Source organism: Ailuropoda melanoleuca, chromosome 5, assembly GCF_002007445.2.
Source record: "Ailuropoda melanoleuca isolate Jingjing chromosome 5, ASM200744v2, whole genome shotgun sequence".
Lineage (NCBI taxonomy): Eukaryota > Metazoa > Chordata > Mammalia > Carnivora > Ursidae > Ailuropoda > Ailuropoda melanoleuca.
Genome location: NC_048222.1, coordinates 49,604,109 through 49,617,921, shown reverse-complemented (window position 1 = coordinate 49,617,921; position 13,813 = coordinate 49,604,109). Strand labels below are relative to the sequence as shown.

The 13,813-nt window shown below is 35.6% G+C and overlaps 1 protein-coding gene across 6 annotated transcripts in view; it reads left to right on the top strand.

Moving 5' to 3' along the window:
• TCF12 (transcription factor 12) overlaps positions 1–13,813 on the top strand; it is a 353,080-nt gene that overhangs the window by 167,204 nt on the left and 172,063 nt on the right. For all 6 annotated transcript variants that reach the window (XM_034660929.1, XM_034660930.1, XM_019801206.2 and 3 more), the window contains one exon: positions 10,377–10,479. In XM_034660929.1, coding sequence (XP_034516820.1) covers positions 10,377–10,479 — 103 coding nt within the window. The remainder of the gene's footprint in view (positions 1–10,376; positions 10,480–13,813) is intronic.

Genomic DNA, 13,813 nt, shown 5'->3' with positions numbered 1-13,813 from the left:
GGAATGGATAGATAAATTGTGGTATCTTTATAAATAGAATTTTATATAGTAGTGACATGTATATCCCAGTGCTATGCTTTTTCAACATGTGTCAGTCTTACATATTGAATGTTAAGTGAGTAAAGAGAAAAGGATACTATTGAGATAACATTTTAAAACATGAAGAGTGGTACTATATATTAGTTAGGGAGTGTGCATATGTAATAGAAGTATTAAGTAATGCATGAAACCAATAAAAAGACAAATTTAGGATATTGTTTACTTCAGAGGGGAATTTGAGAGAATTCCATAGGGGTTTAAGCTATATGGGCAATGTTTTATTTGTTGACTGGTGGATATGTAGCTATTTATTACATACATTTTTATATGTGTAAACTAGTTTAGAAACATTTAAAAATTGGGAAAAATGTCAACATGTTATTGATTTTGCATTTCAGTTGAGGTAAAATGGGAATTTTTTTTTTCCTACTTAGCTGATGCTATTTCTGTACAACTACCAGTTCTCTACAGTGAAAGTATGGTACTTTAATCATGTTAGAGGAAAAACTGAAAACTATTTTTTTTGAAAACAGTAAATGGTTTTTGTAGAAATTTTAGAAAATATAGACAAGTAAAATTTAAAACTTAATATTTATAATTTCTAGTCTTTTTCTTATAAATTCTATAGAGGTTAAGTATTATTATTCTACATACTAATTGATTTTTGCTTTTATTTTTCTCACCTAATATAAAATAAACATCATTCAACAAAATTTAACATATGGAAGTGGTGTTTTAAAATTATTTAAAAATATGTTATTAAAAAAAAAAGAAAACTGTTATTGTACTGAATGCAGGAACATTGTTTTACTCATTCATAGGTATCCTTTTTTCTTGCAGTTAGTTATCGCTTCTTTTTTTTTTTCTTTTTTCTTTTTTGAAGATTCTATTTATTTGACAGGGAGAGAGGGAACACAAGCAGAGGGGGAGTGGGACAGGGAGAAGCAGGCTCCCCACTGAGCAGGAAACCCGATGCAGGGCTCAGTCCCAAGACCCTGGAATCATGACCTGAGCCGAAAGCAGACACTTAATCATCTGAGCCCCCCAGGCGCCCTTAGTTATCGCTTCTTAATGCAAGGACTATTGTAACCATATTATTTGCTCCTAGGTTTGATTTATTTAAATTGATCTCACAAATAGCAAATATTTAAATTTTTTTTTTAATTTTTTTTGTTTGAGAGAAAGAGATATCATGAGCCGGGGGAGGGGCAGAGAGAGAAGCAGGCTCCCCACCTAGCAGAGAGGGGGAGAGAGAGTGAATGAGTGAGAGAGGAGTACAAGCAGGGGGAGGGGCAGAGGGAGAGTGAGAAGCAGACGTCCTGCTGAGCAGGGAGCCTGATGGGGCTAGATTCCCCCTCCCCCATTTTTGCTTTCTGTTGCCTTTGTTTTTGGTGTCAACCCCCCAAAAAATCATCACCAAGAATGATGTCAAGGAGGCTACCTATTTATGTGTTCTCCTGATAGTTTTGTGGTTTTAGGTCTTAGGTTCTTTAATCTATTTTGAGTTAATTTTGTAATCTTTTTTCTCTCTTGCTTTTTTTTCCCCCTAGAGAGATCATGAGTGGGTGGGGAGGGGCAGAAGGAAGGGAAGAGAGAAATTCTTAAGCAGGCTCCATGCTGAGCTCGGAGCCTAACATGGGGCTCAGTCCCAGGACCCTGAGATCATGACCTGAGCCGATATCAAGAGTCAGACACTTAACTGCCTGAGCCCCCAGGTGCCCCAATTTTGTAATCTTTTAATAAACCTTTTATAGGCGCGCCCGGGTGTCTCAGTCGGTTAAGCCTCTGCCTTTGACTCAGGTCGTGATCCCAGGGTTCTGGGATGGAGCCCCACATCAGGCTACTTACTCAACAGGGAGTTTGCTACTCCTTCTGCCCCTCTCCCGTTCATGCTTGCGCTCTGGCTCTGAAATAAATAAATAAAATCTTTTAAAAAGAATCCTTGTATAGGTGTAAACTCAGGATGTTAATTTAGGAATAAACTAAATTAACATTGCACTATATTTTATCGTATAATTTTTTAAGGTAGAGAATTTTCTAATTGAGTTTACTTTTCATTGTTTTTCAAATTTTTCCCCTAAATGGAGCATCTGTTTCTGAATTGGAAGGAAGTTAGACTCTGTAAGTTTTGCCAGTTAGTGAGAAGCAGCCAAAATCTAAGCATTAGAAACCATCAACAGAATAGTATGCTTCTTGTCTGAAGTTACTGTCTGTAGTTTTGGGGAAAACCACATAGTAGATGGAGCTAAAACTTAAAAAAAAAAAAAAATTGAGTGGAACCTCCTCCATGTAAGTGTTTCCTATATTCTTACAAACATCAGTCCTTCTGGTGCTGCTTATTTATAATCTCACAAACTAACATAACAGCATTATTCTTAATTTACATTTTGCCCTTGAATTTTATATAGAAAATAGTTACAGTATAGATGGGTTAATAGTTTTTTAATAAACTATTTTACATCCTTTTGTACTTGTAGTACAAAGATGTTTTTCATTTTTTATGTTTCTTGTGTTAATGGATTTATGATTTTGATATAGCCATTGCTGGAAAAATTAACTTTCAAAATCTGTAAGGAGGATAGTAATTGAGAATTTAGAATTGAAAAACCTAGAAGATGGAGACCTACGATATGGAAAAAATTTGCCAGAATTAAGTCTCTTAAAAGCACCAAAAAGAGACATGCTCATCTTTCTTGAACTTAATATCAAGGAATTTAACAAGAACTTTAGGAACAAGACTTACTTTATATAACATACGATACTGGTACAGAATAGAGGGAAGCTTCTTACTAGAAGCTGATGATTCAGAGTTTGAGTCCATTTGTTTTGTCATTTTCGTTACTCTAAAGTTTAGTTTTTTAATATGTAAAATGAGAATCTTGGCTATACTTGCCTCATAGTGTTAGTTTTAGTATCTCCTGTGAATTGATTATGAGGTATATGGCATTATTAATAACTTCAGCGCTGCCAGGGCTTCCAGATCTTTAGCAAGACACTCAGCTTAACTAGCGTTTCCTCATTTGTATGGTAGGTAAAATGAGTGTGAACTGTATGGTCTGTTACGGCTCTAAAATCCTACATAAAACATCTGGATTCAGTAATATATTTTTACTTTTCCCATTTCAATATACTTTTTCCTGTGATGCCTAGAGATGTTTTGATTTCTCCACATAGAGAATGAACTTTGAACAGATAAAATGTAGAAACCTTTCTGCTTGTAAACTTTCAAACATGACAAAGCTGTAGGCTAGAGCAAGAAGCATTAACTCTGCTTCTAAGGGGTGACATTAGCAGTTACTTGGATACATTTGTGAACATGAATGGGCTCAACTTAGAACTGAACCTTTGTGTACTTGTGTACTTTTTTTAGGTGATCCTCTGGGATCTCACATTCAAAAGTGATTTATGTCCTTGTACTAAGCAGTATTTCATGTATCCATCATATTTTTGGAGGATCCTTTTCACCTCTAAAAGATTTTGATTCTCCTTCCCCTCTCACCCACACAATTCAAGACTTACTGTTCAGTCTGGTGTTATAGTAATTGTATGAAACCACTTCTGGAGGGGTGCCTTGCTGGCTTAGTAGGAAGAGCATATGACTCTTGATCACAGGGTCATGAGTTTGAGCCCCACTTTGGGAGTAGAGAATACTAAAAGAATTAAAAAAAAAACTTTAAAAAGTTACTTGGAGAGGTTATTCATCCTCAAGAAAAACCAAATACATGGAGTGCCTGGGTGGCTCAGTCAGTTAAGCATCCAACTCTTGATTTCAGCTCAGTTCATGATCTCAGGATCATGAGCTCAAGCCCCATGTCAGGCTCTGCGCTGGATGTGGGGCCTGCTTAGGATTCTCTCTCTTCCTCTGCCCCTCACCCTCGTGCTGTCCTCTCTCTTGCGCTCTCTCTCTTAAAAAAAATAGAAAAAAGAAAAACTTAAACACTTAATGCATGCAAAATTCTGTGCTAGTCTCTTTTGGAATTGTAAAGAGGAGTAAAACATTTTTCCCTTTAGGAATTTATCAATCTGGATGACAAAATCTATTTCTCTGTCAAGAAAATTTATTCTATATTAGCATCTGACCTGTTAAAGGATAACAGAACCTTAACGTATTGAATATGAAGTAGCTTTTTCATATGTGCCTAATAGTGTTTGTTTTTCACTCATTCATTAAATTAATGAATTTTATTAGTTAATATTGTGTACCCATTAATGTGCTTGTCACTAGTGATAGAGTAACATGATACAGACACAGTCCCTGCTTTCAGATAACAGACTACTGTGGTCATGTCAACTCGCTTCTCTTTTTCATAGGTATATTTTAACTAAGAGAGACAATCACATTCAAGGATTTGCTTAAAAAGTATAGCAGTCTTTATCTAGACATTTATTTTGGTAATTTATCATGGGGTAAATAAAGAAATACAATAAGGTCACTTTTTTCTTTTAAACTTCATTTTTCTACATGTTTTTATTTCCATTTTACTTCTCTTTGACATGTGACCACCTATGTGTATCCAGGTCTTGTCCAAAGCTTTCTGATGGTATGGCTTTTGGCTGATTATACTGGCTTTGACCATGCAGAACTAGATGATTTCAATACCTGGTGTGAAATCTTGTGGCTCTTTGAATACCAAAAGTCTGTGGTCTCTTGTTCAATTCAGTTAAATAAGCTGGTACTTTATCAGCCTTCTTTCTGCTACTTATTGGGTGTTCTATAGAAAAGCTGATTTAACCTTTATAATATATAAACCCCTGCAGCATTATAAAGATTTAGCAGCTGAAATCTCCCATCCATCATTTATTGAGCAACTGCTGTGTACGCGCCAGCCATTGTTCTGAGGATGCAGTTGTGGAAAAAACAGACACAGTCCCTGCCTTCTCAACATTTGTTAGACATAATGACTTCTAAGTAAGATGATAAAAATAATGACCAGCTTTTTGTGTGCTTACTATGTGCCAGGCACTTTTCCATTTCCTACAGTATGTGAACTCATTTACTCCTTACAACAACCTGTGAGATGAAGGTAGTAGTTATTATTATTCCAATTTTATAGATAATGAAACTGAGGTAAGAAATATTACTTTGCCCCAAGTCACACTGTTAGTATGTGTAGATGGAAAAATGGAATTCACATCTGCCAGTCTGGCTCCAAAAATTCCACATTTATCCACTACACGGTACTGTGCAATTATAACAGATAATTATGGTATAATTTAAATGGATAATTAAATAGGTAATTTCAATAAGTGTGAGTGGTGATATAGCGGAAATTCTTGCCATTGTGGGAGCCTAGAATGAATTCACCCAGTTTGGTCTTACTAGGGTCTGGGAAAGAGGGGAAGCTTTTTTGAGGAAGTAAATCTTTATTGAAATACTTTTCCTGCCCCACTCTTTTTAACTATTGAAAAGAATTGGAAAGAGTATTTTAAACCAGGAATCTGTTCTCAACCTGGGGAGGTACTCTGATGATTACACTTTATTTATTGGTTGGATAAAATAAATTTTTAAATGAACTATTTAAAAAATTAACCAATGGTAAAAGTTCTTATATTTTTGAGGAGACAAACCAGAATAGAGTATTATTTACGTGCAGTTTGAATTAGTTTAAAAATGTTAGCAGATTTGATTGATTACTTCAGGTCTGTTGTCACATGAGAGCAGGGATTAACATTTCTGAATTCTGTACCATAAAATGAACATACAAAAAAGTATTAAATGCATTTTTATAGAACATATGTCACAATATAAAGTTTTTTGCAAAGTGTTATGCATTCAGATGAAGCTGTTTAGGATTTGCAAATTAAATTGTAAGTTAGACAGATTTTTAAGTATGAAGTTGAACAGTTTTTGTAATCTGTGTATCAGCTGATTTTGTCAGTTATTGATATTTTGAGTGCTTTCCATTTTTTAAAAGATTTATCATTTTTGAGAAAGAGAGCATGCACGCGAGCGCAGTGTCCGGGGACAGAGGGAAAGGGTAGAGAGAATCTCAAGCAGACTCCCCCTGAACACAGAGCCCAAGGCAGGGCTCAATCCATGACCATGAGATCATGACCTGAGCTGAAATCAAGAATTGGACACTTAACCAATTGAGCCACCCAGGTGCCCCCTCCACTTTTATCATAAAACAGGAACAGTGATTTTTTTAGGGTGCATTTGGAAATATTTTTGACCAAAAATATTATGACTAGGGGCACCTGGGTGGCTCAGTCGTTAAGCGTCTACCTTCGGCTCAGGTCATGATCCCAGGGTCCTGGGATTGAGCCCCACATGGGCTCCCTGCTCGGCAGGAAGCCTGCTTCTCCCTCTCCCACTCCCCCTGCTTGTGTTCCCCTCTCTCGCTGTCTCTCTCTGTCAAATAAATAAATAAAATCTTAAAAAATATGTGTGTGTGTGTGTATATATATATATATATATATACACACACACACACACACATATATTGCTATATGATAGATGATTCTGGTAATACTGCATATCCTTCATAATGTAGTGTTTATCATCGCTCAAGTACAAAAGTCTCATTTTTATTAATGGTTATTTTCATAGTAAATCCATTTTACAAAATTTAAGATCTGAATTAGGAGCCGCAGGGGATCAGGTTTGACCATTTTTATTAGCATAGTAATGCTCTATCAATTTAAAATATGTACCATGATCGTTCTGTGTTTAATGATCTTACTGGTGTATTTCCTTTTCATTCCAAAATTGAATATAGCTTTCATTTATCAGTACCACTGATTTCCTTGGGCTCCATCTTAACAATTGCTTGCTTTGTTTTTGTTCCTTTCTTTTACTCTTTAACTCCTCCCTCAGGCCAGTCGCCTTCCCCTCATTTTCTCCACTCTTTAATATTTTGGCTGGCCCCTGTAAGATTCTGCTTTCTCCCCAAGTGTTCTGCTGTCCCCATACTGTATTGTGTTATGGCATTCTTCTCTTTTGCCGTTTCTACTTAGGAGCATCCGTCCTCATTGCCTAACTCCACGTGGTACTCAGAGAGTCTTCTGTTCAAACCCCAGGTCAACTAACTTCTTTCATTAAACCTCTGTTTGACATCTGTTGTCTACTTAAAACTTTATAGAGGGATATATACCTACATACATAAAAAATATTTTGTTACCCTAATTGCTTTAGATTTTTTTGGTTAATTGTGGGATTTCTTCCTAATTATTCTTACCTGGAAACTTCTGGCGTTTTAATGTGGTTCTGATTTAGGGAGTGATGGTACCTGGCTATCACCTTCCTAGCCTTGAATTTTTCCTCTCTACAGGTGAAAGAGATCTTTATTTCCAGATTGTCTTGGTTCTTGCTACTGGAAGTGTGGTCTGTGGACCAGTAGCATCACATCACCTTTGTGTTAGAAATGCAGAATCTCAGGCCCCACTCTAGACCCTATGTTTCTTAATCTGTGTTGTAACATGATCTCTAGTCAGTTGCTATGAATATTGAAGTTTGCCAAGCACTGTTCTAGGTATCACCCAGCTAGTCGACACATTACCATGCTGACAGAGAACTGTGTAGTTTTCTAGAACTGATCTTAAACATGTGACCTATAGGGATCTTATTTAAATGTTTGTAAATTACTTCGTAACTTTTCATCATGGTTCACAAAAAGTTCTGTTCTGGTGAATATCACTACTACTATGCAGAAGCAATGACAAGAATAATCTCGAAACAGTCGCCAGTTCGTCTTTCAAGTGAGTATTTCATGTGTATTAGATCCAAAACTATGACAGTCATTTATAAGCCCATTTTCTTTGTTCTGTCCTCCAGCATCACTTTGCATCTGTGGATGCAGAACTATCTCTTTTTTGCCTCTTGGGCTGTGACTTTTCAAGAAAATTGTATGCATTAAGGTGAACCTTTGAGGGGCACCTGGGTGGCTCAGTTGGTTAAGCATCTGCCTTCAGCTCTGGTCATGATCTCAGGGGTCCTGGGATTGAGCCTCACGTTTTTGTTCCATGCTCAGCGGGAAGTCTGCTTCTCTCTCCGCCTCTTCCCCCGCTTGTTCTCTCTGTCTCTCAAATAAATAAGATAATCTTTAAAAAAAAAAAAAAAGATGAACCTTTGAGGTATAGGGAAACATATTCAAATTTCTATTAAATTTTTAGTCTTAAAAAAATTAAGCCTTACTGAAATTTTATATGTTGGTTAATCGTATGTGTATACAATTTATGAATAGATAGGTATTGATGGCCCATACTCAAATCTTCTTGTACGTGATGAAAAAAGTTTATATACTACTTCTCTGTAGTGCAGTATGATGATCCCAGATTTTCTGAGTAGGCTGGAAAATAGTCTTGTAGTAAATTCTGTACTGTGTCCTGTAGTATATGGATGTACACAGATAAGCGACAGTACTTATTTTTGTATGTAATTTCTGTGTTCTCTGAGCACATATTAATGGGGGCTTAGAGATAGATATGTTCTATGTTAAGCTGTATTACATGTAATCTATGAAGTTAATATACTGTGTGTGTGTGTGTAATCATTTGGTGATACCATAAAACTTAGATCTGTTTGTAGACTTCTGCTTTAGGACATAGTTAAAAAAAACTTGAATGTTTTTATTTTTATGATCAGGAAAGAAAAAAGTTATTTTTTTGGGACTTCAAGAATGAAGAGTTCTGAGAGCACACAAAATTAATCTTTTATTATTCTTTTGCATTTAAATGAACTGTGAACAATGTGGCTCACCCTCAAACACATTTCTGTTGGTGTTTTTCTGGAGTGATATCGTATAATGATGTTAAACAGTATTTCAGTGAATGTTTGGTAGGTTTTAATGCCTTGTTTGGACTTATATACCTAAAAGTGGCAGTGGGAGGAAGTGGCAGAAAAATACCCAGATGTCTGTGAGATAGTGATATGTCACTTAGCACCTCAAGAGTGTTTAGTTTTAAATAACAAAAGTAAACTCCAAGAAGTGACCTTAGCTAGGAGCCATTCTCTTTTGTACATAGCTTCTGCTGCATGTGGCTGTGACCAACAAGACTTTGGTTGTGGTTACCAGAGGACACCCTCGTGGTCATAACCAAGTTGTAAATGTCACCAAGATTCTTCCTGAATGTCTATCACATGTGTATCAGTAATTCTAAAGTATATAAAAATGAAACAAAGATTCATTTGGGAGTTAGCACTCCCAGAAGATTAGTTTTAAAACAGAGCAGCAGAAGGAGTTGTGACATGCATCCATAAGCAGTTGTAATGATTTGACAGTTATTTAGCCCTCAGTTCCTATCCCTGTGGTTGAACTGACAGCATGCCTGCAAAGATAGTGAGGCCTGTTTCAGCCCCATTAATGTCTTCTTAAGTGTTAGCCTGCGGTCTGGGTAATGATAAATGTTCAGTGATTGATGATTTTATAGTCCCAGGGGATTCTGGGTGATTTCTGGTTTCTGTGAGCTAAGGCAGTTTGGGCCTCTAGGAAGTTTTTCTCATCTTTACTAAAATCATTTTAAGTTAGCAAAAGTGTAGGAATCACCTGAGGTTTAATTAACCAGTCAGTATTCAAAGCCTTGTTTAAAAACAATATGATTCTCTACTTACTATGTGTAAGAGTCTGAGAACCATAACTAAGTTTTTAATCTGCAGAGCTTTTGTAACATATATTTGTAAACTTTAGTATCTTTTTTCCTCCTCTGTTTTAAAACAAACAAACATGTTTTAAGTTGTGAAGAGAAATTTAATAACAGCTATTGTGAAATAATAGCATTAGCTTTATTGTGTTCATGGTGTGTGCAGTTTCATTTTTAAGACTCAAGAATTTAAATCAGCTATTTTTAATAAATGTTTTCCTTTATACATGGTTCAGTTTCTCTAGGAGTCAGTCTCGTTATACTAGTATTAAAGAGAGTATAAACAGATCTTTTTTTAAAAAAATATGTTTGCCATTTAGGAAAAGATTAATTTCTAGTATATTGATAGTGAATTATTTTTAGTTATTTTTAATAAAACTTGTAATTACCTAACTCTTAATGGGGAGGGTTTAGAGACAGAGAAAGGAGGGTAGGGATAAACATTTTCCTAATTTATTACAACTTGAAAGTATATTTTCTTTGTTTATTCTTTTTTTAAAAAATGATCTTATAGAACTTTGTTTTTGGATGTAACGAGTTCATAGGGCTAATTTTCTTTAAGATCATTAAGGAACTACTTTAAAGCCTTAAAAGAAATAAAAGGAGCACTTCTGTTTAGTTGTTCAAGTAATGAACAAGGAACTTGGTTAGGAATGACCATTTATAAGTCTGTATATTAATTAGATGAGTGTCATTATGCTCAATTAGCAGGACTGCAGAATAATCTCTTAATACTCTGGTCTTTTTTTTCCCCTTAGGGTTTTACAGACAGCCCTCATTACAGTGATCACTTGAATGACAGTCGATTAGGGGCCCACGAAGGCTTGTCCCCAACACCTTTCATGAACTCAAATCTGATGGGTAAGTTGGTAATTCTCTGTAAGTAGTCTTTACAAAGCCTCTGGTCAGAGATGTTTTTTAGCTCCTTGTCCAGGAAATACATGTAAGTATCTAGAAGAAAGTTCCTGTGTTTCTAGGGGCCTTCAGACTTTTCTTGTTCAGCTCAGTTTGAGGAGCAAGCATCAGAAATATCACTGGTATCAAAAGAGGGAAATAGCAACGTTTTTAAATTTGGCAGTGTTGTTGTGACTTCAGGCATTTCATGTTTTCTTCTTTCTGGGCAAAGAAGCATTTTGAGACATTTGTAATTTACTATTTGTCTTAACAGTCAAATATATACGTGGCAATTAAAAATACAACAAAGTGGTGATTTTAAGCAGATTTTACTTACGTTGGACAATATTTCTTTTGGCACTTTTGATTAAAACTTAATAGTATATTTAGATGTTGGCAGCGTTTATTTTAAGCACTTGGGTTCATATTGGGGATTTTGAAGTTGTGTTCTGCATTAATAAAGTTGTACTTTGAAGGATATTACTGACCACCTAAACCTGATTATTATATTTTGGCAAAACCTTTAGGTTAGGTTTTCTTTTTATTTCCCCCTTCTCCCTGCAAAACACTTATCACTCTCTCCCTCCCCATTTTCTTTCTCATGTGGAAGTTTATAGCTGTTCAATCTATAGTGATAAGCCCAAGCTTTCCCCCCTGCATAGTTTGGATGTCATTCTTTTTTTTTTTTTTTAAAGCAATAATTTTACCTTTTTGCAGAACCTGATTAAAAAGAACCTGTGTTTTATAACATTATTTTTCCTTCTTGCTTGTGCTGGCCTGAGCACATTAGAAAGCTTTGTTTAATCTGTTTTACTTGTTGTCAGTGGCGTCATGTAAATACGGAAGTTTGTGTAATTGACATTGATTTCATTACTTACTCTATTTCTTAGGGACGTGACCTATATTGTGATCTTGGAATTGTCCTTTTAAGACACAGCCATACTAATCTAAGTGGATTACCCAAATCCAAAATCCTGGTGGTCTACAATTTCTTTATAAATGGTTTTGCTTTGCACTGTCTTTGTTTAATTCCCTTATCCTCTATAAAGTGTTGAGGAGACTGCCTGATATTCTAGTGTGGATTTTGCCTAAAGCAGTTACCGCTTTAAGGCCAGAATCATTAAGTATGACATAAGAGTAAAAAAATCTAATGAGCAATAAAACTTGTGTTTAAAATGACAATTTGTTTTAACGTAAATGCAAATGAAAATCATATCGTTCCAGGTAAAAATCAGAATTAAATTGAGAACAAAATAATTATCCTTGCATTTAGCTGGGGAAAACTTTCTAATTTATCTTTTTAATTTTCTGTTGAACTTACTATCAAAGTAAAATAGATGTGACACTCCAAATAATTTCTTTCTATGTATATCTTTTCCCCAAGTAGCATTTAATTTATTGTAAGTATGGTAGAGCAAGCTCTAGTCAGTGTTTTTATAATTTCAGATTGAACTAAGCTTTCTTAATTGAGGCTATACTTCTTAGACGTGAAATATCAGAAATTGCCCTTTTTTTATATTTATGTGTTTACATTTATTCTTAGCTCACAGATATGATTCTTAAGCCCAGTAGAATTGCATCATTAGGATAGCTTTGAACCAAGGTGACTGTTAAAATTGTGGGGTAAGTGTGGGAATTAAATGAATTCTAAGAAGTATGCATGTCAGTCACTTGCTCCGAGCATCTGTTGATTAAAAATATGTCTGTAATTCAGTTTGAGGTAACATTTTATTAGTTGGAGCGATTATGAGAATGTGCTTGTTGGTTTCTTCAGTTTACAGATAATTGTTAGAATAGTTTTAATAGTCATACTTACCCTGTGTATAAAATCAGCTTCTAAAATAAGTCTTGAAATATTATAAAAACTCAAATTTATAAAGAGATCGATCTCTTCACAATATAAGTGAAAAAATCTGCATTCATCTGAACTGCACTGTACAGTTAACCAGGTGCAACTATACATTTTCATTATAAGTCTTAACTATCAAATCTTAAAAATGTTAATTTACCTATTAGGAAGGGGAAAATAACCCTGAAAAGATTAGACAGATATGTTCAGAAGAATTTCACTTGGGGCGCCTGGGTGGCACAGCGGTTAAGCGTCTGCCTTCGGCTCAGGGCGTGATCCCAGTGTTACGGGATCGAGCCCCACATCAGGCTCTTCCGCTATGAGCCTGCTTCTTCCTCTCCCACTCCCCGTGCTTGTGTTCCCTCTCTCGCTGTCTCTGTCTCTGTCAAATAAATAAATAAAATCTTTAAAAAAAAAAAAAGAATTTCACTGGTCATTGGCAATACCTAATTTATTATATTTTTTCCCTTTTATTTTCAATAAAAATGATGAAACGAGGTCTCTAACAGTCTAGTGTAAGCAATCTGCATGACAGTACCTTGCTTTTGGAAATGAGTATCTCCTAAGTTGTAGAGTAGTTCCGTACAGCAACAGGCAGTCCCACTTGATGTGAGCTGAAGGAATTGAACTGATGTCCAGATATGTGGGTTTATAGCACTTGGTAGAGTTACAGTGGATAGATTACTTTTCTAGCCATTTGGTAATTTAAGTGAATCTCAGACTAAAAACCTACGTTGTTAAAGCATGACTGAGATGTGCATAGCAGTATTAGAAGCATTGGGGGGCGCCTGGGTGGCACAGCGGTTAAGCGCCTGCCTTCGGCTCAGGGCGTGATCCTGGAGTCCTGGGATCGAGCCCCACATCAGGCTCTTCTGCTATGAGCCTGTTTCTTCCTCTCCCACTCCCCCTGCTTGTGTTCCCTCTCACTGGCTGTCTCTATCTCTGTTGAATAAATAAATAAAATCTTTAAAAAAAAAAAAAAAAAGAAGCATTGGAACTGTGTAGAAACCTAATCATCCTAACAGGTAACACTTGAGAGTGATGCCATGAATGATGAATGCTCAGAAACAGTTAAAGCTAATAGGAAAACAGCATTGCTGTCAACATATAAAAATACCATTGGGGGGGTAGAATCATATGCTAGAGGATGTTGTTATTTTTTGTACTATGTTCAGCCATAAGCACATTTGCCTGAAGAAATAGTGGATTATAAAGTGCTACTGTCTTTCATGATGGAGCTCTCAAACACTTTAATGATTTTGCACATTGCAAAAATGAGAAATTTTGTCTAACAAGGGTTGATAATGATTCAGTAATGAACATTTCGCCACAGAAGCATGCATTTCTATATTCATTTAGATATTTTGAAGTGTTTTACACAGGAAGTAAAGCTATTATTGTTGGATCAGTTAGTGTTTCTTTTTAATGAATTCCAGAATTATCCCGTTGATT